The 26569-nt window shown below is 38.2% G+C and overlaps 2 protein-coding genes and 1 long non-coding RNA gene across 6 annotated transcripts in view; 1 reads left to right on the top strand and 2 right to left on the bottom strand.

Annotated features, from left to right (window-relative positions):
• The window catches only part of LOC113032294 (uncharacterized), a 24835-nt gene extending 15388 nt beyond the window's left edge, over positions 1-9447 (bottom strand). The window contains exons 1-8 of one of the 4 annotated variants that reach the window (XM_026185120.2): positions 9259-9421; positions 8815-8889; positions 8230-8304; positions 6655-6780; positions 5720-6115; positions 5473-5633; positions 5245-5357; positions 4913-5149 (exon numbers count right to left, since the gene is read on the bottom strand). In XM_026185120.2, the coding sequence (XP_026040905.2) occupies positions 5020-5149; positions 5245-5357; positions 5473-5633; positions 5720-6115; positions 6655-6780; positions 8230-8304; positions 8815-8889; positions 9259-9325 (1143 nt within the window). In that variant the 5' untranslated portion in view covers positions 9326-9421 and the 3' untranslated portion in view covers positions 4913-5019. Of the gene's footprint in view, positions 1-377; positions 453-821; positions 951-4912; positions 5150-5244; positions 5358-5472; positions 5634-5719; positions 6116-6654; positions 6781-8229; positions 8305-8814; positions 8890-9258 lie in introns of those variants that run through there. The other 3 variants (XM_080308467.1, XM_080308465.1, XM_080308466.1) reach the window with 3 other exon arrangements.
• Positions 9448-10171: 724 nt separating this feature from the next.
• Positions 10172-18337, top strand: nes (nestin). Its single transcript, XM_026185684.2, has 4 exons — positions 10172-11418; positions 12345-12469; positions 14175-14248; positions 14900-18337. Exons 1-4 carry the CDS (start codon positions 10588-10590, stop codon positions 17722-17724), a joined length of 3855 nt encoding a protein of 1284 aa, XP_026041469.2. The 5' UTR covers positions 10172-10587; the 3' UTR covers positions 17725-18337.
• On the bottom strand, positions 12238-19030 carry LOC145431953 (uncharacterized). Its single transcript, XR_013912287.1, has 2 exons — positions 18898-19030; positions 12238-14196 (listed from the first exon to the last, which is right to left on the bottom strand). It is a non-coding gene; the product is annotated as an uncharacterized LOC145431953 (long non-coding RNA).
• Between the last annotated feature and the right edge of the window lie 7539 nt (positions 19031-26569).

Genomic DNA, 26569 nt, shown 5'->3' with positions numbered 1-26569 from the left:
ATATATATATATATATATATATTTTTTTTTTTTTTTTTTTTTTTTTTTTTTTTTTGCCCCTCTAACTTTTTTTTTTGTGCCATTTTTCACCGTTCCTCATCCCCGCTGTTTTTCTTTCCCTCCCTCCCTCTCTTTCTTTCTCCCTTTCCTTTCCCCCAGTCATGTCTGTCCCATATGTAACAACTGAAAATAAAATAAATAAACAATAAAAACAAAGGTCAATCAAATGGACCAATATGGCAAGGCCGGGATGGTCCACTTGGTAGAGTGAATCCATTGGGCATCTTTCTTGGCCTTTAGACAACAATTCTGATGGCAAAAGAACCAGGTGGGGAAAAATGAAGAAATGCTTTCATGTTTTTCATTTGACTACTCACCATTTGTGACAGGAGTTTGTTCTGTTGCCTTATTTTCCACCTTTACATTATCATACACTGTTTCTTCCTTTTTAACTGAAAGGTTTAAAAATGAATTAGTAATCACAAGTTATCAAATAACAGGACATTTTAATGCTCATTTCATTATTTGGACTTAATATTACAGTATCTTTAATCCATGTTTTCCCCCCTGTCTTATAACTATTGCCTAAGAGGAAGAAAGGATCAACTGCCTTAAAAACCTTTAAATATGCTTCATTACATTCTTCTGAAATCTTTTTTCATTTTTTGGTCACATTGTAATTTTCGGTGCAGGTTGCTTAAACAGGAAGTGAAAATAATAGTGTGTGTCTTCACATCCATTATACTGAAAAGACTACACAAGTACTCTGAGTTTATGAATCTCTTTTTCTTTACGCAGTGCATTTGAAAGGCTTAACTTACCTTCTGATCTTTGTTGTTGGTTAGGTTTAAATACAACTGATGAGTAGTTAACCTCGTCCTCTGCCATCCTTACAGTCTTTCTGTTTGGTTTTTTGTGACTCGTAGACAGAGAAGAGTATTGTATTTGAACCACAGGGCATAAATGAGAGAAGCTGTTTTTTCCCCCCCGAGTCTGTTTCTAACACCAACTTCTGCTTTTGGCTTTGAATGTAATTTGCATACATGTCTGGCTGGAAGAACCTCAAACACTTTACAGTGTGATGAAAGGATAATACTATTACTGTGAGCGGTGAATATGTTGTGAACAGATGGCTAGTGTGTACATTAGACTTTAAATGTTAATTTACTATAAACTGTGAAGCAAAATAATTCAATTTATTGTCCCTCAGTGCTGTTTTTTAGGAGTTTTTTTTCCAACTTGGCCCATAGACTATAGGTTTCTATCTGTAGTTTGGCCCAAGGGTTAGGGTCTTTGGCATCAGCCTAATTATGGTTTCTTGTAGATGGTGTAGAGGTGGGACCAAGTCATTGTTTTGCAAGTCTCAAGTAAGTCTCAAGTCTATATCATCAAGTCACGAGTCAAGTCTCAAGTAAAGTCAGGCAAGTCAGAGTCTTAAGTCAAGACAGACTACTTTCAAGTCAAGTCCCAAGTCCTAAACTTTGAATTTCAAGTCCTTTCAAGTCTTTTTTTAAACAATGTTGCAGTTATATGTTAAATGTAAATAATAGACCATGTGTTCTTTTTTAAATCTGTATTTATCTCAACACCTGATGAAACAAGTGAACTTACAAAATATGCACAAACTAATTCTGAAGTTGCACCTTTATAATGTACAGCTCAATTAAACGTTGCTGCAAGAATAGTCTTCCTCTAAATTACAAATTCACAGAATAAACATTCAGTGAAAAATGCAACAGCAGAACTTCCTGTTGAAAAAAAAAGTGCTGCAATTTCCTTATTTACAAAACAATGAACCATCGCAGTAAATTTAGTGCAGTGTGCTTAGCTTAGCCTCTCTCTCTCATCTAGTCTGTCACAGGTGTGAACATGTGTGTTTGTATGTGTCCATGTGTGAGTGACAGAGGAAAAAAACCAAAAACATTATATATGTATATATATATAAATATATATATATGTAAATGAACGATGAACAAGAATGTGCACTTTAAGTTATTTCAGTTAACTATTCTGCACTGCATTTGCAAAAGACCAAATTGGCCAAAAGTCTGTCAGTCATTTGTGCACGATGAGGCCATAGAATGATGCCACCATAGCTGAAAACTCGCTCCACAGGAGCACTACATGCAGGTACTGCCAAAACTCTGGTGGCCACATGAAACAGAGAAGGAAGAGTCTGCATGTTCATTGCCCAGAACAAGGGGACGTTCTGTCCATAAACAATATCCAGGTAGTGACTTAGCTGTAGAGCTGGACTCTTCCCCACATCTTTCTTCTGCCTCTTACAGTAAGCAGCAAAGAGTCCTCCATCTTCACAGTCCTCTTGATGTTTCTCACCAGGAGTCACAGGTTGCTCTGACTTTGCAGCATCTTGCAGAATCAGATCTGGCAAAACAAATTAACAACAGCAAAAGAGCCTTTCTTACAATTTTAGACAAAAAAATACAGAAAAAAATATACACTGTATTCAATCTTTACCTTTAGCTTTTTGTGTCACCTCTGTCTTTATGTCACAACTGCCCAACACATGGTGTTCCACCCACAACAGAGAAAATGCTGGATCCAAAGCAGCTACTTTAAGGTACACTGGATCTGAAAAGGGGGCAGTGATCCCATCTTCTGCTCTAGCCATTCGCACACTGATAAAGAGTCCAAGAAATCTTTTGTTCAAAGATGCTTGGAGACTCCTGACCAGACCACTCAGGAAACAGACTTGAGGCTTCAGTTTCTCAAGGTGGTGATTGAGGGACAGCACGGATGGAACAACAACACTGATCGTGACTAGTTTCCCACTTTGTGTCAAATCTGTTGCGTCTCCAAAAGGCTTCAAGATGTCCACCATCTCCTTCAACAGGTTCCACTCTCGTGTTGTGAATAATAACTCCTTGTGCCCAGCCATTTCAAGAACAGCGCAGAGTTTTAGATGTTCACATTGGAGAGCTGCATTTACTTGTCTCAGTGTTAAATTCCATCTTGTGATTACAGCAGCAGGGATCCCTTTCTGTTCACCTTCAAAAACATATTTGAATGTTGTGCTTGTGTGCAGTAGAGAGCTGAGCTTAGATAACTTTGAAAGTGAAGGAGATGCCACTTTGGTCTCTGACAAACCATCTCTCACCACCAGCTGAAGTGTGTGCGTGCAAAACACTGCAGGCACTGTGTCTTTGCCATAGCAGCACCTACTGTTTCCTGATCTTCCAAAGGTTAAATCGTGCCAGAGCTCTGGATCATCAAGATGATCACCGTCATCATCATGTTCCTCAGCTTGCTCAGTGGGGAAGCACACAGTGAATGCTCTCCACATATTGGCAGCATTGTCACTAATAATTTAGTCTTGTTTATCTTTGATGTTGTATTCATCACATATAGCTTCAAATTTCTCACAGATTCTTTCACCAGTGTGTAATCCTTTGCAGTGGTCAAAGGCCAGCAGTTTGGATTTCCGCTGCATCCTCTCTGTCTCTTTCTGTATCCAGTGCACAGTGATACCAAGGAAACCCCTCATCCTTCGGTCTGACTAAATGTCCACAGTGACTGAAACATGATCGGTCTCACTCAACTGAGTTTTTAACATTGAACGTCTCTCAGCAGCGAGGTTCTCTGTTTTTGATGTAATTGTTCTGCAACATACCGGACTGTATTTTCTGTCAACTACTGTCAGAAAGTGCAGAAAATTCTTGTTTTACACAATAGAAAGGGGCAGGTTGCAACCAATAATCAAGTCACTTAAGATCTCAAGATGCCAGCAGCAAACCAAACCTAAACCTAGTGCAGCCCACTTAAAAACCATAAATACCAGCAGCCCACCCAAATCTTAAATCTTCATTCTAATCAAAAGAAAGAAAGTGATGTATTTTCCTGAAAAGTTTATTCAAAAACATAAACAACACAGGCTGTTGGTTATCAGTTGTTAATGTTATCTAGCCATATCACACAAACTTCAATGAAAGAACATTAAATTTAGGTCAGAATAATGAGTAACATCATAAACCAAACACCTGATATTAGCAGTTTTAATTTACTTTTACATAAATAAATAAATGTATATAAATCTATAACTGTACATGCTTGTGAGTTATTTCAAACTGAATTTCTTTTTTTACTGTGGCCCATCTGCAGTACTTTGGAAGCCCACCAGGGGGCCCCGGCCCACACTTTTTGGAATCACTGGTTTGGACCCTCGTATGCTTTCAAAAGTGCTTTAATTCCTCTTAGCATTAATTGAATTCACATGTTAACATGTTCAGTTGCTGCTGTTTTGTCAGCTGCAAAAACAAACACTGCAATGGAAGAAAAAAATGTATAAAGCTATAATTCAAGGAATTAGATTAGATTAGATTAAATTTGTCGAGATGAACAAAATAAGTCCAGATGAACAGAATCAACTTTTGGAGAGATTGAATTAGACACTGGAGGTGACTGCTCTTTTTTTCTATAAAAAAACATAGTAAATTCACATGCACCTCAATAAACAATATTTTTTCTATGATTTTATGTTTGAAAAGAATTTCCATTATTCCCATCCTATCTCACTTTCTTGAGCCTAGTCTACACATACAGGCATGTGTATGATACAGTGAGAGGTATGATATTGTGTTTGGTTAGATGTGAGGACATTTATTGAATCAATGCTTGTGTCTGTTATTACTGTGGGTGACCTTGGTTCTTTGGTTCTGGGTTGTTACCTGCTCAATTGCAGATGGGTCACATGTTAAACCATTTATTTATAACCTCCAGGCTTTTAATAGATCAGATGTGCTTCGGTAAAACGTCAACTCGTTTTTCAGAATTAATTTTAGGAATTAAGCACATTTTAACAAGGTTACAGACGGTAACTGAAAACAAGGACCCGCAAGATTGTCTTGGCATTAAAACTATACAAAAATCATAAATCAGTCTTCACATTTTAATATTCTATTTATAAATTACATTAATATTTTTTTATTGATATTAACATCAATATTAATATAGTAGTTTCTGAATATCCAGTAGTCTTCTGAAGAATTTACTTTGCAGCATTCAAACAGACAAAGCTTTCTTCTTGCAGATCCATTGGTTCTTCTCATCACAGCTGACTGATTTAAATCCTTGGTTTTGGAGAGAGATTGCACAGTGACCATCAGAAGGAGATGACTGGTCGATCCAGGAGCTGAGGAAAGTAACAAATTTGCTCAAGGTTGATGGACACTTGTACATTGTAACTAATTTATTCCAAATTTGGCAAATATTTTAATTGTCTCTTACTTATTAGTCAGATTCCTTCCATCCAGCCACTTCCATTTCCCATCTTCAACTCTCAGGCCAATCCAGTATCCTTTGTTTTCATTATTTTGCCAACTCTTTTCACGAATAATTTTCTGAAAACAGAGGGAAAATGATCAGAGATATTTAAATACTTTGCTTAAACCGCTGACTGAGTTCAGATCTATTTAACTAAGTCTGTAATAAAGAGTCTCTCTGTGCTGTCATTACCATTTCTTCTTCATTAATTGCAACAGCCAAATCTGAAATCTTTCCTCTGCAGTCTTTTCGAGCTTCTTCCCAGGTTTTCCATTCACCTTGGTCAGCATTATTAGTTGCATAGCAGCTGGAATTTAATTCCCAGCCCTTCTGACAAGCGTTACACTTTCTGTCTGCAAAGATGGAGATCAATTAATAAACATCACTGCATATTGCTGTTAAATTTGGTATTATTGTAGGTAATGTAATTGGAACATACTGTTATTTTCTCGGGGACAGTAGGCATCAATGCTCCACTGAGCTCGACTAACATTGAGCTCATCCCATGGTGTCGTCATCTGTTGCGTTTGTTCTGTTAGGTTTTTCTTCTCTGCCTCCAGGTCCTTATTCTGAGTCTTCAGCTCCTCATTTTTCCCTTTAAGTTTCTGGTTTTCTTTTGTCAGGTTTGTCACCTCTTTATCTAAGACATTAAAGACTTGAGTCAGGTTGTTCATCTGGAGTGTGAGCTTGGTTTGGTTCCTCTTCAAGTCTTCATTGTCTGAGCTGAGTTGGTTGTTGAGTTTTGTCAGGTTATGATTGACAGCATTTAAAGTTGTTTGGTTTTCTTTCAGTTGGTTCAGCTCAGTTTCATCAATCTCATAAATTAATGTGACATCTGCAAAATTAAAATTTGTTTTTTAGAATATGGTGGATCTCAATTTATTTATTTATTATCATTTTACTACTGTTTAAAGTATTTCCTCTTCTGTTCTAATTAAACGTTTTTAGTTTAGTCTTTTTTAGATTTATTTAAATCTTTTAGTATGAATTAAATCCACTCAGATAATAAAAAGTATAAAATGCATTTTTATTGGGAATTCATTTTTTAAATGCAGAGTCCACAACTACATTGGTTGTGTCACCAGTTACAGCATAAAGACTTCCCCTATGACTGCTGTTGTATTTCCTTGTGTATCACCTCACCTTAAAACCAATTATGTTACTATAGAACATTTCCAATGTCAAATAACAGCTTTGTTTGGGATAATTGTATCTTTAGATACATTTTGAAACATTAAATTGAATTAAATGAAACATAAATTGTAAAATATTGTTTAGCATAATTTTCTGTGAAATTTCTTGCTAACAGATCTGCAAAATCAGAAAGAGAAAGTACCATAAGTGTGACTGATGTATGAATGTTTTCATACTTACGGTAGACACTGACTGCTATGATGCCCAATGCCAAAATTATACAAAGCATGCCCAAACAACAAGCCAACTGCTGATAGTGGCGACATCTACGGTTTGATTTCTTGTCGGGCAAGAATTCTGCAGAAGCTAAACAACAGATAGAAATATATAATTTTAGCTTTCTGAATAATTTTAAGTTTTATAAGTTTTATAAGTTTTATTCAAAGTTACAATTTGGTTTTGTTTTGTTTCCTTTTGTCTCACTGTCTCACAGCAGAAAAATACAAATCGCAAAGGTTTTGATGAGGCTATCTTGAAAATTTTCTGTAATTCATATGAGGCAATCAAACTGTTAAAAGCACTTGTTTTTAGACTTTAAAAACACAGAATAGTTAGCTTTTAATAATGCACTTCATAAGCACTTAATGCTAACTCAAAATCTCAAGTTTGTCAGACAAATAGGCTGACACTTCCTCATTCTTTAAGGAGTTGGACTTGATTATCACTTCTTACATATGTAACAACAAGAATCCTAGAATCTCAAAACTACATCTACATAAATCCAAATTGAAGGGAGGTCTGAGTTTACCAATATTCAAACATTATTATTGGGCTTCAAATGTACAAGTGCTGACCTTCTGGCACCAGACATTCCCATCATTTAATCAGCTTAGGCATTTTGTCCAACTTAACACAACTTTTTTAATGTGCTCCTGAGCCCTCCTTATTCCAAACATCTGATTTCTACAATTGTACATTTGTTTGATGACAGTGTTGAGGCGTGGATTACGAGGATAAGAGACGCTTGGAGGGATGAACTGGGTATAGAAATATTGGAATCAATGTGGGACAAGTGCTTATCCAAAATTAATTCCTGCCCTTTTAACAGCCGACATCAATTAATACAATTTAAAGTTGTCCATCAGCTACACTACTCCAAGGTTCGACTACACAAAATGTATTCTTCAACTTCCCCCATATGTGACAGATGTAAAATATCAGATAGAATACTGGCTCATGCTTTATGGCATTGTCCCTCATTGACTAATTTCTGGTCAAGATTATTTGATTGGTACTCTAAAGCTTCCAGAATCTTCGTCTTGCAGTTTTTGGTTGCATACATTCCAGAACTATTCCTGCAACTACGCGGGTACCAGTCGATCTTGGAATGATGGTTGCGAAAAGACTTATCCTAAAGGAATGGAAGTCTGATGTTCCTCCCTCCTTCAATGTCTGGCTCAATTACATGCTATCAGTCATACAAATGGAAAATATTCGATACCTACAAACTTCTGCAGTAAATGTTTTCTCAAAATCCTGGACTCTGTTTTTTAATTACCTTGGGAAAGCCCTGGTTATATGAACATGTGTCATGGCACTGTGGTTTCTCTGTTTGTTACAAATGCATGATATTTGATTTACTCTGGATACTGGTAGTTTTTATTATTACTGTGCTATTTCTTGTCTTCTTGCCCTGCCTTAGCACCTGAGCTGTATTTATTTGTTTGTTGATGGGGTTTTCTATATTGAAAAATTAAAATAAAATATTGCAAAAGAAATGTTTTCAGTTGCATGGGTTTTCATTTGACTACTCACCATTTGTGACAGGAGTTTGTTCTGTTGCCTTATTTTGCACCTTTACTTCATCATATACTGTTTCTTCCTTTTTAACTGAAAGGTTTAAAAATGAATTAGTAATCACAAGTTATCAAATAACAGGACATTCTAATGCTTATTTCATTATTTGGACTTAACATTACAGTATCTTTAATCCATGTTTTCCCCCTGTCTTATAACTATTGCCTAAGAGGAAGAAAGGATCAACTGCCTTAAAAACCTCTAAATATGCTTCATTACATTCTTCTGAAATCTTTTTTCTTTTTTTGGTCACATTGTAATCTTTGGTGGAGGTTGCTTAAATGGGAAGTGAAAATATTAGTGTGTGGCTTCACATCCATTATACTGAAAATATTACATAAATACCCTGAGTTGATTAATCTCTTTTTCTTTTGCTTTTTCTTTCTTTTCAAATGGACCAATATGGCAAGGCCGGGATGGTCCACTTGGTAGAGTGAATCCATTGGGCATCTTTCTTGGCCTTTAGACAACAATTCTGATGGCAAAAGAACCAGGTGGGGAAAAATGAAGAAATGCTTTCATGTTTTTCATTTGACTACTCACCATTTGTGACAGGAGTTTGTTCTGTTGCCTTATTTTGCACCTTTACTTCATCATACACTGTTTCTTCCCTTTTAACTGAAAGGTTTAAAAATGAATTAGTAATCACAAGTTATCAAATAACAGGACATTCTAATGCTTATTTCATTATTTGGACTTAACATTACAGTATCTTTAATCCATGTTTTCCCCCCTGTCTTATAACTATTGCCTAAGAGGAAGAAAGGATCAACTGCCTTAAAAACCTTTAAATATGCTTCATTACATTCTTCTGAAATCTTTTTTCATTTTTTGGTCACATTGTATTCTTCGGTGCAGGTTGCTTAAACAGGAAGTGAAAATAATAGTGTGTATCTTCACATCCATTATACTGAAAAGACTACACAAGTACTCTGTGTTTATGAATCTCTTTTTCTTTACGCTGTACATTTGAAAGGCTTAACTTACCTTCTGATCTTTGTTGTTGGTTAGGTTTAAATACAACTGATGCGTAGTTAACCTCGTCCTCTGCCATCCTTACAGTCTTTCTGTTTGGTTTTTTGTGACTCGTAGACGGAGAAGAGTATTGTATTTGAACCACAGGGCATACATGAGAGAAGCTGTTTTTTCCTGAGTTATGTTAAGTCTGTTTGTAACACCAACTTCTGCTTTTGGCTTTAAATGTAATTTGCATACATGTCTGGCTGGAAGAACCTCAAACACTTTACAGTGTGATGAAAAGATAATACTATTACTGTGAGCGGTGAATATGTTGTTAACAGATAACTAATGTGTACCTTAGACATTAAATTTTGATTTTATATAAACTGTGAAGCAAAACAATTCAATTTATCGTCCCTCTGTGCTGTTATTAGTAGGTTTATTTCCAACTTGGCCCATAGACTATATGTTTCTTCCTGTGGTTCGGCCCAAGAAATTGTTTTCTGGCATCGGCCTAATTATGATTTCTTGTAGATGGTGACAGGCTCTCACTATTTTGTAGCTGTAGAAGTTCATAGTTACCAAACCAAAGCTTGATTCAACTTTTGCTAACACACACATTTTATCTTTGATCTTCCTTGTTCCATAATAAGGTTATGGATTTCATAAGCTCATATTATTTTTGCATTATCAGGGTTAACGATTCATATACGTCACTGTGAATTTAGTCAGATTTATTTAAAGAAAAATGTGTATTAACTGTTGGTTAGGGTTTTCAAGATCACTTGTTTCAGTCTGCTTAATACTGTGAAGTCTAAACTAAAAACGTATTGACACTGAGTCCTTTAAAGGTTTAAATTCCTAATAAAGTGGGATACAGAGGAGAGGGAAGTATGGAAGGTTCCATGGCTCAGCTCAAATTCAGCTAGAAAAAAGTGCCAGTGGTGAAAGAGTTAATTTTATAAATTAGATCACTGCTTCTCTCTCTGCCCTTTCACTGCTATATCCACCCCTGCTACTCCAACCCTCTATCTCATTTCATATCTGCTTTCCTTCATCCCACTTAGTCACTCCATCCATCTTCCTCTCCTCTCCCCTCCCCTCCTCTCCCTTTCCAGCCTTGAGTCTCCTCCCTCTCCACCCCCCTCCCCTTTTGTCCATGTGCCCGGCCCCTTCATTAAGCCTAGTATGAAAGGAAACCCTCTTGCAGACAGTCACATTTCAGGGGTCTCCCAGAAGCCTCACTCTCACGCTGTCTCAGGCCTGGATACAGGGATATAGGCAGTTGCCAATTTCTAATCAGCATACCTTTGAGTGAGGCTTCAGTTTTTCATATCTCTTATTTTTAACACTGACATGGAGCTCCACAGTTTACAAAGGACCACCCACACCAACCACCTGGGTGAGGAGAAGCAGCAAATGCTGAACCTAAATCGACGACTCGGGACCTACCTGAACCGAGTTAAACTCCTAGAGGAGGAAAACATGCTGCTTGCAAAGGAGATACAAGCTATGAGACACAATAATCAAGGTGCTTTGACACGCAGAAGAGGCCTGGAGGAAGAGTTGCGGCAGGCAAGACTGGAAGTAGATGCAGTCTGGAGAGATAGGGTCCTCACAGAGCTGGAAGTTGGCAAGTTGACTGAGGAACTTCAAGCGCTGGACTTGTGGAGACAGAGGGAGGCTGAAGAAAAAGTGAAGGCCAAGACAAAGCTGGAGCAAAGCAGGAAGGAGTTGGAGGAGGAACAGAGGGCACAGATTTGGCTTAGAGAGAAGGTCAACCAGCTGGAGCATGAGATGAGACTCCTGATCCAAACACATGGGGAGGATGTAGCCCACCTGGAAGCCACACTGACCCATTCTAGAGCTACATTATCTTACACATTTTCTCAAAAGGGCAACCATACACCGAATCTCCTTCAGCTGGGGCATGAATACTCTCAGAGTGCCACCAGAGCATGGCAGGAGGCAGCAGAGGCTTATCAGGACCAGCTGACTCGGTTAGAGGAGTCACTTAACCAGGCCAGGAGCCGTTTGACCCAAGTGGGTCAGGAGAAACGTGAGAGCCAGCTGAAGCTCCAAGCCCTGGAGAAGGAGATCATCTCAGCTCAGGAAATCAGACAGCATCTGGAGAAAACTGTTGCCCAGCAGACAGACAAATACAGCCAAGAGATGCAGCAGCTCCAGGTGAGTGAAACAATCCATACATGTTGGGATGCAACAGTTATTACAACAGTTGCAATAGTTGAATGTACATGATATTCAATCCAATTATTACCCTTTGAAACTGAAAATTGTTCCGCATATTCACACATTAGGCAACTTCTGACTGGTTGGAAAAGAATGCCAACAAAATCATTGGGTGTTGGTTGTGAAATATGCAATAAGTCATTGTGGTTAATGTCACAGTCTAAGATAACAAATGGACAAACCACAGTGGAATTTGAACATGTGACTCGTGACAGCTGGACAAAATAGAGTCTGTGGATATCTACTGTCACTACATTTGACTAGCCATGTCCTAAGAGATCAAATACTCAGTAAAAAGAACAAGAATACTAGATACATTTTATTTGAATATAGATTTTCCTGGAAATATTCAAGGCCTCCAGCAAAATACGCAAGAAGCTCCACTAAAGGCTTTTGGAAGCATTTATGAGTCCTCTCCCCCCCAAGGGATTTTGCTCCCTTGGCATCCACATTTTATATGCTGATGAAATGAACACATTTGGTTATGAAAGCAACTGGGGGCTACGTATTTGTAGGCTGGGGTTGATGGGATTAGTTCTGGGTCACAGTTAGGTCTGAGGGGTGAAGCACCTACACTAAATACTTTTTATGGCATTTCTTTTTCTCTCACTGAGGTCCCAGATCACTAGCAGGCAGTGATCTGCTTGTAACAGTGTGTAAATCTAAAAGCACGCTAGTGTGATAAGTAAAACAGGTTGAATAACTTAGATGCAGTAATAATAAAAGCCTGTAAACAACCCACCACATATAACAAGCAAAAGAACAAGGAGATTTATTCCTGCTTAATATAGCACAACACTGAATTCTTTTCCAATGCTTTTTTTAACCTCTTCCTTTTCCTCTTCTGCTTCCTGTTTTGGCAGGAGCACTTGGAGTCCTTAGAGGTGGAGAAGCATGAGCTTGGTCAACAGATCAATCATATCATAATGGAGAACCGAGGCCTGACGCAGCTGAAAATGTCTCTAGGTCTCGAAGTAGCAACATACAGGTACACTGAACTGCCTGTTGCACTGTCAATTCTAAAGCACCTTTAACACTTATTTTTCTACCCGATAGTAGAAGTAGAAGCTAAAGTGTACTTTACCTTAGAATTTTTTTTACTATTTTTTTCATGAGTGTGTAATGTATCAAAAAAAATGGGTTACTTTGCACATGGAGTATCTTTCAAAGTGAAATAAAGTTTGTCTTGTGTGCTTCAGTAACAGAATATAAGATTAGTGGTTACAAAATTATCATATTTATCTCTGTCAAATTTATTGTGAGTCATTATTTCATCAGCAGTACTACCTGATTTCGCAATGCCACTATTGCATGAGGTTCACACAGTTTGCAGAAGGTCTTCTGTTTTATTTATTAATAAAGAGACTGTCTAATGCTGTGTCTGCCAGCCCCCCTTCCTTCTGTATTATCTGTGGCTGAAGATGCTTCATGCTCTTTGTGATTTAAAATGAAACATTAGACTGATCTGCATACGTTTTCTATTTAAAGAAGTCAGCCTGTGCATTGACTTAGACGTCCCGTATCCAGGTTGCTGTTATATAGCATCAGTGCTTTACAGTGCAATGTAAAAACAATATTGCTTCACCAGGTAGGGTGATCTGAAACACTGAGCTGCTTGATGTCAGACAGTTGGGGCTGCACCTTGCAGTTGATTTTGACTTGCTTAGAGGCAAGTGCAGCTTCATGTGTTTTTGATAGGTGTTCGAAGAATCTCACTAAATGGCTAAATTATCATATTTCCAAAATCAGTTTTCAGAAAGAGTCTTTGTCTGTAAATTGGTTATTAATGCACAAAACAATCAGTGTTTTTGCTTTCCTGCAAAACTCTAAGAATGAACCAAACTGACGTGGAAAAAATATGATTTAAAGATTTACTTAAATAGGTTTTGAATTGCAAACTGACTCAAACTCCACATGCATCCATGTAAACGATGAGTTGCATGATTAATTTAACCCACTTAGAAGCTCAGTAACAGGGTATATGTTGTCTCTTCCAGTAGTTAGAGAAACTGACAAAGGAAAAGATGCCCACGGAGGGAGCAGCCTGTCTGGAAGGTCATTTCTTTGAAGCAGCAGCCTCTGTTGCCTTGAACTGAGTAACTTATCCATTATGAAGCTCTATAGCCCACATCCCCACCCCACCCTCAAAATATTGACCCTCACCCTTTAGTGAGAAGCTACCAATTTCTCAGCTATGGGAGTCTAGAATTACAGCGTAGGGGAGCAGATGGAGACAGGACATTACTAGAGGACAAATCTGAATGTCATTTATACCATGTTCAATTGTGATTCTATGCCAAAAATAAGAAAGTATTTTGTAATAGAGCTAATTATTTAAGTATGTGTTGGAATGGAAACAACAGTGGTTCAAACATGAGAATGGAAACAGTTGTATTAGTGCTGCATGAGCTGCTTGTAAAATCTGCTGTCATCGTATGTGTGTTCATGAGAGTCCCCCCTGTTGTTGTGTATGTGAGGAGGTTTGTGGACTGCAGATGGCTCCTCAATGGCACTGCCTTTCCTTCATTACCATAACAACAGACCTCAGTCTTTTCTTTCTGCTTGAGAACAGCTAGAGTCTCCCTTCGCTCCTCTTCCCACCCACAGCTCAATGTGCAGCATCATGTTTGCATCCTCCAAATCTTATCCTGGAACCTCAGGACGTAATTGTGTCTTGTTGTCCATCTCCACAGAGCTTTGCTGGATGGTGAAAGCCTGAGGGGAGACGTGTCTGTGTTAAATCAGCCAAGAAACATTTCCATCACAGGTAATTAAAGTAAACTGTATTAACACATCCGCAGCATCATCACCACTGATTTTACCTCTGGCTTGTTTAGAACCACAGCATGTCACATTAATCCTCTTGCTTTTGTCCACTCTTCTTACTACTTTAAAACTCATCATTTTTCTCTAAGTATAGCTGAAATTATTCTAAGTAAAGGCTCCTCAGAGAGGGAGACATGTTTGATTCAGTTGTAATCGTGTGCTGGTGGGGGGGGGGGCTTGACTAAAAGGGCTGAGCTGAGGTAGGCACTTTGGGTCTTGTAATGCAAGCCAGCTATGACAGTCCCCAAAGGTTATTGAGCCATATGGCTTTGCTTTCCAGTAACTTAGACAGCAGAGAAAGGAAACTGCGATCAATATCTCCCCATTAGTGTCCAAACCCGGTTGACAACACACAATACACATACTCAATACACATTTAAAAACGCATTGTAGATGCCAGTTTTCCTCAGAAAAGTACACACACTGACTAATGTTTTGTGGAGATACCTCAGCATGTAGAAAAACTGTCAGGATTAAAGGATTAGGTTAGTAACATTTAAATGACACGTGTTGAAATGATTGTTGTATATCATTATTATTACAGTAGCTAAGGTCATTGTGTATTCATGAGCTGCGCTCTTGTCTTCCACAGATGCAGTTTTCAGTTCTCAAGGGGTTAAAAAGAATTACCAGACTCAGCTGTCTGCTAGCCGCAAAACCACTTCTCTCTCATCAATTCGCAGCATAGCAGAACCAACAGTAATGTCTACCACTCTATTTTTAAGTAGAAAACCTGTAACATCAAATGAAACACCAAAGACTTCAGAGAAATGTCCTGATGCAAGAAAGGCAGAAACATGGGAAACCCCTTATCCAAAAATAATGCAGGATGGAGCTGTTGAAAATTTCAGACCACAGGAAGTTTGTGAAAAAGTCACGTATGCTGAGCCTTTGTCGCCTCCTAATGAGCCAGAAACGAATGCTAAAGCACCATCAGGGGAAGAGGAAGCAGACTGGAACGATGTTGATGTTAAATGCTCTGATGAAAGGCCAATTGTTGAGTCAGTTGTCAGTTGTCAGGTTGAATCTACCCTCAGCACTGAGCAATCCTTTAATGATGAAGTTGGCCGTCACCAGTTTACAGCACCCAGCTATACACCATATCATGCAAATTTGAAAGAAGAGCCCAGCAGTTTCCCAGATGAGTCTGATGAGGATGTAGCTTTGTTAGGGGAAGCTGAAGAGCAATATAAGCAACAGGATCCACTTGATGCATGTGTAAGGGAAGTGTGTACAGGCAAAGATACAGGGCATATTCAAGAAGAGAGTTCAGATTCTGAAACAGAGGCAGTGCTTGAACCGACACCCGAATCCAGGCCTTGCAGCACAGAATCTCAATGCGTTTTTAACCAAGCTGTTGATAAAAATTTAGATGAAAATGTTACAAATGATGTCGATCCAACTGAAATAAAACAAGAAATAAGTTGTTCTATGATAGAGACAAACCAAATGGATGTTGAAGATAAATTATACCCTGATGGAGAAGAGATGGATACATGGGATAGTGTAATAGAGAGGAAGACTGATGTAAAGAAAGACGATTGCAATACAAATGATGAAGTAAAAGGACAACATGCTGAACCAGAGGAGGACATATCAGCAAGAGAACAAGTGAATGAGCAGAAAGGAAGCATTATGCAGGATTTTGCTACAGTTGTACAGCAAGGCAACATTATGACTTCTTCCCTGATTGACAAGCAAGCAGATGACCAAGAGCATGCTGCATTAGAGCAAGAACTCGTTCCACTTCCTGATAATGAAGGAGATGATGATGATGATGAAGACTCTCAAAATGTTTCCATGTCTTGGAAGACTGAGGTGGAGGGTGACAGTTATGCTCAGGATAACACTCTGGCTGATACTCGTCCTCTGATCCGATACAAAAGCGATGAGACTGATGCCAACACTCAGGCGTCACACATGGATGAGAGTGAGTCCAGTGAAGGTGAGCAGGAAAAAAAGATCGGAGAGACAGGAACTGGAACGTGGAGTGAAAGCAAGGCAAAGAAATTTGGAACAATGGAAGATCTGTGTGAAGAAGTTGAGGGAGAAACAATGGATGATGAATATAATCTGAGTTACACTCATATCAAAGATGGGGATGATGATGACGGTACAACTGTAAGTGAGCGCGTTATCCAGGTGAATGATAAAGAAAGTGCAGAAGAAGGGATCAGAGATGGCCGTGAGGGACATTCAGATGAAGAAACTGAAGAACTAACAGAACACATGGTACCTGCAAATGTAGCCTATGACGAAGAGTTGGAAACGGACAAACTTGTGGAGCAGGAATTAGAAAATCTGTGCACAGACAGCTATAGTGCTCACTTTGCGCAGCAGCAAGACGGCGACCAACTGCTATACACGAATGACGAGTCTGACCGTGAGATAACAGAGGAAGAAGAGGACATGTCTTACTGTGAGACTGGAACAAAGGTGAACCATGAACTTGTATCTTCCACTACAATTATAGATCAAACTTCTGAAAACCCAAGTGTCAGTGATTTGGCGGATATGACGCATCACATAGACACTGTGGATGTAGAGGACATCCACTATGAAGATCAAGAAGTGAAAGATACCCCAGAGAAAAGAGAAGAAGAGGGTGGGCCTAATGTGTCCATGGTGACGCATGCTGATATAGCAGAAGATCAGTCTGGATTTAGCAAATTTATGAGCAGTCCTGAGATGGAAGAAATCAACAACTCAGTGGATCCAAATTCTGTGTTACTCGTGACAACAGATGAGGAAAATGTGCAGGATATGGCAGCTCAGGATGAGGTAAAAGATGCTTTCCCTCTTGAAGTTATCGGTCAGTCTCAAGAACAAGATGAGAGTGATAAAGATTGCCAGGAGCTTCCTGAAGCTGAATGGGAAGTTCTAGGAGACCCAAGAGAGGATTCTGAAGCCAGGGATGAGATTGAATATGATGATAAATGTCAAAAAGTGCCAGAAACCACAAACGAGGGTGATGTTATACACCAGGAGGAGCCCCTTGAGATTCCCAATGAAAGTACAGCTGATGAAAATGGTATTTTTAAGGCAAATGATCCAGCAAACAATGGGCTCAATGGTCTCTTTTCCTCTGGCATAAAGAGTGACTTCTGGGTGTCCTCTTTAGAGAGCGGTGCCACCGGTGAACCAGCTGATGCCTGCAATGAAGCAGCTGAGCAAACTAATGAGAATCTGGGATTTGTTGACAACCTAGTCTGGGAGATTACAAAAAACCAGAATGCCTTTAACGGCAAGTCCAGGGTGGATATTGAGTCAGCGCTCACTACTAAGAGCGAGCACGAACAAATGGATAAACAAGTAAAGCAGGTGTTGGGTAGAAATGTTAGCGAGGGGGAGTTGGTTCATTCTGAGGAGTCTGAAGCTGAAGCTGAATTGTGGTCATCTGGAGAGGAACCAGCATAAAATTGTGTGAAGTTTTAGATGTAGTGTTAGTCAAAAGTGTGTTTTCTTTAAAACCAAAGTTGTGCCTTGGTGCGCTCCTTAGTGACGCTAACCACCAATGTGCCAATTCTGTCTACAAACATACTGAGCATTTGCTGTGTTTCACGTTTTCCTCATTCCTAATTGTTTAAAGGTTTCAGTCAATTAGTGTGCATGCTGTGGAAAAAGATTGGGGGCTTTTGCATGAGGGAACGGCACGATGAAAGAACAAAGAATGTCATTTGAAAGTCAAAGCATTTATTGATTGTTTGCTAATCTGATTGTACTGACTAGTGGGAATCAATAATAGCAGAAGGGTAGAATTACTTGTCGAGCTACTATTCAAAGAAACGACAGGCAGCTAGTGTTTCTGTTAGTGAGTTATTTCATTTAACTAGACCAGAGTTGACTTGGTGCATGTTTTACACATGTAAAATGAATAACTGGTGGTAAAATGGCATAAATCAGTTTAGATAAGCAGATAGTTGTGTTTGTATTTGGCTGATCTCAAAGAATAAAGGTTTTTCCATTCATGAAAATATATAATGCACTACGGTACAGTTCCAGTTCCAAAATAAACAATAGCTTCTAGACATTCTGTCTTTTTGTCTTTTTGAACTTATTTGCTTGCACAGTGCCCCTCATCCATGCATTTAATTCCACATCACAATGACATTTTTTACTGGTGTAAATATACTCCTACTTATCACTAGTAAAGGTTAAAGCTAAACTGAAATATTTTAATGGTCAAGTTTGTTTTTGGTAAACATTATTAACATCTTATTAGCCTTTTACAAAAACATATCAGTTAGCACCTGAATTTATTAACTTTTTACACATTTTTAAAGAACCTTCCTGCAGGCTAGAATCCAACATAAGAAAATTAAGCTTTTAATAACAAATAAATGACCAGTAGATTTTATTTGGGTTTAAATCAGATCAAACAAAAAGCTGTTTGATGTGAATGAGACAAGCCTCTCAAAAGTGCTGAACTTTTCCTTTAGAGTACAGCTGTATTCTTAAGAGAAGGTCAAGAAAAGCAGCTGCTTGCCGCCTTCCAGCAACATCCATCTCCATTTCCTTTGGGGTTTGCATAGAAGAAGGGAGTAAAGCTCGTATGTGCCTGGACTTGGCAACAGCCCAGTTTTCACTGACCTCGAAGCAGGCGAGACAACAAAGCACCACCGAGGGTCTCCGCAAGCATGCAGCCATCCCATGAGGCGACCAGGGGAAAAGTACGAAAGAGAACAATGTATGACCTCATCTCCTCTCCTTCACAACCCCGCCCCCACTCCCCCTACCCCCCTCATGTCTTTCATTAGTCAGTTTACCGAACAATGATGGCTATTTCAGTGGGTGCTCGCCTCCTCACTGCCCATATCTGCCCAATGGGAGATTCAGTTAGGAAGGAAACTGCGGACGGTTGCATTCAGGATGACAAAGCTGAAGAGCTGGAATGGCATTACAGCAGCTGTCTGGCATGCTCCTATTCTCCACCCATCAATAGAGCTGTTCTACCAAAGACATTCTCTCTTCAGTCACTAAATAAAACTAGAAGAAATGTATTAATCTGTTAAGAGGAGAACAGCAAGAGCAACTACACATAAGCTGAGACATTCGCTAAATGGAGTTGATTTGGGCTTGTGTCCCATCTGTGCATTAATTTCACTTATTTCACTATTTCATTATTTAAGATCTGTTACAAAGCTATTCACATAGCATAGTTTTTGCTATTTGATGACTACAAACCACATTATGTTTAATAATTAAAATGTGACATATTGGTATCTCCCCTTTTTAAATTTTGACGTTGCACATATGCAAGTGTCTGTGTAGTTAAAGTAAGCCTGTCTCTGTTTTCAGATTTGAAGAAACTTGGCACAAATCAGCGGTGACCACTATTCATCTTCGTGGTTGGATTTGTCTTTTGATGGCAGCATGAATCATTATATTCCTTGGCAGCTTAACATAGAAAAACCTTGTTGCTGAGGGTTAAACATACTGTCAACAACATGTGTATACTCCATTCCAAGTTTTGACTAACAAGCTCCCTAGTGATCACAATCTGGGCTACTAATGAAGTATTGTTGTGTTTGAGGTAAGTTATCAGCACAACTACAGCATGTTTGGGTACCCCGCAGACCATAAGAAACACAAAATACTTTTAGAGCCAGTTGTGGTGGGTTTAATTTGTGCTGTGTTCCAGTTTCTTGCAAACTGAACCACAGGTACTTTCTCTGGATTTCTGCCATAATTTTATTCTCTAAAGGGCAACTACCTTAAAGGAATACATACAATTTGAGTGAAACTCTTTGTTAGTTTTAACACTGGTAACCAAAGGTCCAGCTGTGACCAATTATTGATTATTGGTCACTGTTGATTAACATGGGGGAGGTGTGTTTCTACAAATCCATTATAAGAGAATTGAACTCTTTGTGGTAGTACTTGCACACATGTGCCCCAGTTGTCATCTGCTAACCACCATCCATCTCCATTGATTTACTCTTGATTGGTATGAATAATGGAGGAGCCAGCTACAGAGCCAGACTGAGAAGGAAGAGGTTTCTCCCACTTCAGACCACCTTTACATCATGAAAGACATCATGGACATATGAGCCATATAGCCTAAGTAAACAGATGGTGCCAATGTTAAAGTCCAGCAAGAGATAAATCAAAACTCATCCATTGTGTCACATGCAGCTGTCTTTAAAATAAATGCATGAGACACAAGCCAAAGAAATTCAAGTGTCTGTTTTCTGAGGTCATAAATTTGCTTTTCAAATTCAAACAATCAATTTAATATTGCTATTAGATATTATGCTATGCTATCTTTAATTTTATCCTTAATCAATCCCCCAAATGGAAAATGGTGATGTGCACAGAGCGTTAACTTGCATAGTATCAAAGGATGTCATCAATAATATCAATGAATAGTTTTTCTCTGGGGACCATAAATATAAGCACTGAATCTTGCTCAGTTGTGAGATGTCTTGCTGTGTTATTCAGTGCTGAATAAATTATCATAAAACAATGAAAAAGGTGAAACTGCTGGTTCAGATTCTCAACAGAGAATCTCTCACCCACTTTACATTTTAAACACTTTCTCTACGCAGTTGTTTTTTTTATTGTCACAAACTAAAGAAATATTTGTCCTGTTAACACTCAGGCCACTGACCTCATAACTGTAATTTATTAATGTGCTACAATAATTTAGAAACCAAAGCTAATTTGCTTACAATTAGTCTAACCTGATCATCACATAAAACATAAACTAAATGCTTAAAACACAAATCCCCACACGTCTCTGACAAGCTTAAAACCCGACAACTGAATAAACAACAAAATCATGTTACCGTCAGCAGAGATGAGTTCCAGCATGAACTTCCTGTTAATTAACATATACAACAATGCCTGTATGCAAAATTTAAATGGTAAATGGACTAATTCTTATATATGATGTTATATAACACTTTTATACTCTGAGCACTCAAGGCTCTTTACACAATTTGCCTCATTGGAGAGCAGAATGGAGCAGCCAGGGATCAAACTACCAACCTTTAGTAGATGACCTGCTCCACCACCTGAGGTAAACCTACCCCACTTATACAAGCTAAAGTCATGCAAACCAACTCCTTAAACCCAAACTGCAAACTCAAGTTGAATGTTTTTAGCTGGGTGTGGTCAGTATTGTGCTGCTACTTCTTGTTACACTTCTGGAGATCAGACCATGCACAGTATGTTAACTTTCTATGTTTTGTTACATTGACTAACTCATAAGACCCTCTAAAGCCAATATTATTAGTAAGTCATTAGGTTCTTGTTGCACTCCAATGATCTATTCTTTATCTCCTCTAAGTATTACACTTGTTTTTCATTTTCTCCACCTTGTTCCTCTAAAACAAATATTCCATATGCATCTCAACCCTGCTCTGTCCTGCCTAAACAGAAGCATCTATCTGTGTGTGGACAAGGCTTAAAGACTCTTGAGCATATTATATCACTATCATATCCTACCTATCAAACCATCAGGCTCCAGGCAGTGTTAAAATAGAACAGAAGTTGCACCGCGCTGTGCAATCTGCTGATGACAGCTGCAAGTTGCTTTAATAATCTAGGATGAGTGAGACTGCAGGAATGACACAGGAATCAAAGCTCTAATCCTCCACGAGAACAATATTAGCAAAAGTTGTGACCTGTAGTTCTGAGTTCATATTCAGCTGGTTGAATAGTAGTAGAAGCTATTGTAGTCTTCACAAAATGACAGATTCAAATGTCCATTCACTTTTTAATAAAATTATATTAAATGCTTCAGAAACCATTTAATGTGATCTCATCTGATATTATACATATATACAAGAATTATACAGTCCTACAAATTACATCCATATCTCCATATTCATTTCATGTTTCTATGAGTTGATTATTAGATATTATAATATTTTATGTCCAGTTCAGCGTTAGGTGAATGAGGCGTAGGCAGAGGAGAGGTGGTTCAGTTCCTCTATTGATATAGCTTTGTGTGTTTCTGCCAGATGTCCACACAGTAATTCAGTTAGTGCGCAGAAATGAAGTTAGACTTTAGCTGCCCGACAGTACCACTCCCATAAACACAGAGACACATATAAGAGGTAAAGGGGAAGAAGCTGAGTCATAATTCTTTCACTTCTCATTTTCTGATCAACCTCAAATTACACTCTGAACACAAAATTTAAAAATCACACGTATAGTTTTTTTTTTACTATACATATTCAAATCACACAGTGAACAGTAAGCTCTAGAAAGATATGATTACAGTCAGAAAATGGCTGCCTTCATGACTCAGCAGTAGGAAGTGGGGTTGTATGTCTCGCAGACAATGCCTGGACTGTCCAATATGACTTTTGACTGATCTGTCTGAGGGCGTGTGTGGTTATTATTAGCAGCCTCTTGAGCCAGGAGAATATGAGTCTATCTGAGACATGCACCTGATCATTGCTGTGGACAAGCCAGCTGAACGTGCCAGATGACAGCCTGCGGTCAGTTCAAGCAGTCCTGAGTTGGGTTGGTTGAGCAATTGTGTGGGTATCCCCTTTTTGTCTCACATACCCAACCAACTATTTAAATGTCTTTTTGTCCTGAAGCCCATTCGTAAGAAAAAAGGAATGCTACGACTAATTACAGACATCACTACTCTACCCCCTGACAGAAAAAGCAGGCTGTGATCTTCCTCTTTATCACTTTAGTGCTGTACTGTACATTCATATAAAGAAACATCTTAAAAAACATATTTAAAAAGAGAGAGAGAAATATCCATATTGGGGTTTATAAAATACACATTTACTTGGTTTGTACAAGCCTGGTACTATATATCAGCAATATTAAATACTGGCATAGTTTCTTTAACACTTTGCTTGGTACAAATTTTTGATGATTTCATGTTAATGTGAACTAAAATCACCTTGTTGAATCTATGCCACAAATAATTAAAGGAATTCTAAAAGCAAAAGAGAATCCATCCCATTATTAGCAATGTGTACCTCATAAAGTGTCCAGGGAATGTAGCGATCTGTTGTGCAGACCTGTGCAGACTGGATTTCTTCAAAGTGGAGAACACTAAGGCTTTTCGAGTGAGGAACTACAGGTTTTGGCACTTCTGCGATTGCGTCATTTATCCCTCAGGTTTATTTCTTGAAAAAAAAAAATACTCAGAAAAAAGTTCATGTTGGCATGTTTTCACGTTGAAATCATTTGAATTCGTGGGCACATTGTGATCTACAGTTACATAGCTACATGCAAATGCTCCTGAAAGCAGCTGTGTAAGATGCTGCTATTCATGGAAAGTAGCTCCACATATTTGACCTGGCAGATTTTTATGCCAGATGCCTTTCCTGACACAATCCCCAAGGGAATTGGATCTCCTCTTGAGACTGAAGCAGGTGTGTTTTTGTTAGGGGAATGTGTGAATCCATACAGTATGGCGCCACCAAGTAGCATTATTGCTTTCCAGATACAGATGTTAACACAAATTGTTAACTGTGGGATATATATGTGCAAAGCAACAGCTGACTATGGATAATATAGACATGTGTAGAAACATTTATTTAGCTGTATTGTTAATTTGTTTCAAATATAATTTTATACGCTCATCACATCTTCCAGATGTACTTCCAATCGCACTTTTGCAAATCACTCTGCTGCACTCTCAGTTTGTAGGCTGCGAAATAAAAATAGACTTTAACACACTGGCAAGTAGAATGAGCTTGGGAAGGTGTGCGTCTAATTATTTCTCTTGTGTTTCTGAAGCTCATTAAAGTTGTCATACATTGTTTTTCCTGTAATCGCCAAATAATTATCCTTTGATACCACATACTGTAAAGCTTTGTTTACCCATCATCACAAAGCAATTATCTTTGATTTTGAGACATATGTTGAGATGAAGGAATAATTGCTTGTTATATTAAGATAATTGGACAAATTGTTTTCTTGCGATTTAACTCCAGGAAATCAGCATGTTGTTTTAGAAAGTCAAGTAAGTTCAAATGTACTAACATATTTTTAAAACCCTCTTTAGAAGTAGATTGCATCCACTAGGCAGGCTGCTTCTTATATTTAATGGTTAAAAGCTTCAGCTCAGTGTTTAGTGTATTGTGCCACTTTTCTTGGAAACAGATGACTTCACTTTAAACACTAGACTGGAATCAACAGGGAGCAGGAAACCACCCTGCCAAATTGTTCTTAAGCACCATCCATCCATCTTCTTCCGCTTATCTAATTCAGGATTGTGGCTGAGCTAGGGCCTGTCCCAGCTGTCATAGGGCAAGAGGTGGGGTACAGCTCGGACAGATCACCAGTCTATCACAGGGTTAACACAGAGAGACAGTCAACTATTGAGGCTCTCATTCACACCTACAGCCTATTTAAAATCACTAATTAACTTAACATGGATGTCTTTGGACTCTGGGAGGAAGACAGAGTAAGTTTTCTATTCATGTATATATGCGATTAGTCTCAGATGGCTCAATATAAATAAAAGAAATTTTCTGAAACATTTAGCTTTATCTGTCCTTTATCATTGGGTTCAAATGTGGAAAAACCCCACAAAAGCTGTGAATATTTTTCCTTTGCGGAGCAGTCACACATCACATTTTATTGCTCTGCACTTAGTGGCAGTTACAGCACTGTGCAAAACTCTCAGGCCACCCCTCATTTCTCTATATTTAGCTTCCCCGGACTCAAATACTCTTGTATTTTTTCTAACTTTTGTACAGTACTGTAAGTCCATAAGTATTTTGAGAATGACACGCACTCTGTATACTGTCACATTGTTTTTAAAATGAGAACTTAAGATGTGTCTGAAACACAGACTTGTAGCTTTAATTTAACAGGTTTTAACAAAACTGTTGCATTAACTGTTTAGGTATTACAGCCATTGCTATGCAGACATCTACACTTAATCAGTCACTGCTAACAAAGAAGTTTCATCCAAGTGTTAAAATCACTCCATATATTTAAAATCATATTGGTCTGTCCTGTTACTTTTAAGCCTCTGAAAACTGGAGACAAACACTAATACCAAACACTCTGGTGCCCTCTAGTGGTGGCAACACCATGATGCATCAAATCAGACTAAGAAAAAGGAATCCAAATAAGTTACACAAACTCAAACTTTTTTCTGTAGGTCAACTCGTCTATTTAATATATAAAATACGGTAAAACATACGCAAAAAGGGGAGGGTAAGAGGGGACCAATGGATACTTTGGTACAATAACAAACACTTTTTTTTGTAAAAGCAGTATAGAATTTGTAATAACATATCAGTGCATACTTTATTTATGAAAATATACACAAATTGTATATCATTCTCCAAAAACAAAAACAAAATTATCTTTACAACAAAAAAGCAGACTAGCCGAACACAATATATTAGCTATAATTTATTTAAACTTTTTTTTCTTTAATTTCACTTTTTTTTTTTTATGTAATCCTGTGTGATGTGTTTTTGTGTCAATATTACATTTTATTTCCTATAACATGATTCACACTTCTGTTGTTTTGAAACGCCCATGCATTGACATAATTGTGTCTGGTCAGAAATAAGTTAGACGTGTCACGCTGCCCCACCCCCTTTAGACTCAGAGGTTTGTACATTGGACTCAAAGTTTTGCAGCATTGAAGCGATTTGTCGACTCAATCAGCGATTCCATCCACAGCCACACGTGGAAACTAATATCACTACTCGTGTGTTGCTTGTTACGTGTCATAAAAATCGTGCAACATTAGTAACACCCTTGTTGAAGAAGAAAGAAAAATCCCAAAAAATGAAAACAAAAATATATTTATAGAATATTCTTATATAATAAAATAAAATTCCAAAGAAAACAAGAGGTCTAACCTACACAAAAAAACAAAAACAACAACAAAAAAAAAAAAAAAGAAAATGCAGAAACCTATATCATCATGACAGCTACTATCAGTGTGGCTGTGGTAATGATGATAAGAATAATAATAACAATAATATCAATTGTCAGAGAACAATTAAAAACAGACTGTCACCAGCACAAATTAACACTGGAAAGTGAGTGAGACTTCTAAACATCATTGTACAGGAGCATATATCTCTCTTTCAGGGGGGGATGAAAGTTCTTAGAACGGCTTCTCAGCACGATTGTCTGTTGTGTGATTACAGCGACCCCTAGTGTTGTTCTAAAGAACATGTTAGGGCTTCACGAGGGCTCTCACCTGCCTGCTCACAAACAATCTCATTTCTTGGACGAAACATAACAACTTGCAGACTTTTTTTGTTTCTCTTTTTTTTTTTTTTGTTCGAAGCTCAGGGCACAACAGTCT

Source organism: Astatotilapia calliptera, chromosome 11 (assembly GCF_964374335.1).
Source record: "Astatotilapia calliptera chromosome 11, fAstCal68.1, whole genome shotgun sequence".
NCBI lineage: Eukaryota > Metazoa > Chordata > Actinopteri > Cichliformes > Cichlidae > Astatotilapia > Astatotilapia calliptera.
The sequence above is the reverse complement of the archived record's forward strand: the minus strand, read 5'-3'. Positions and strand labels throughout refer to the sequence as shown.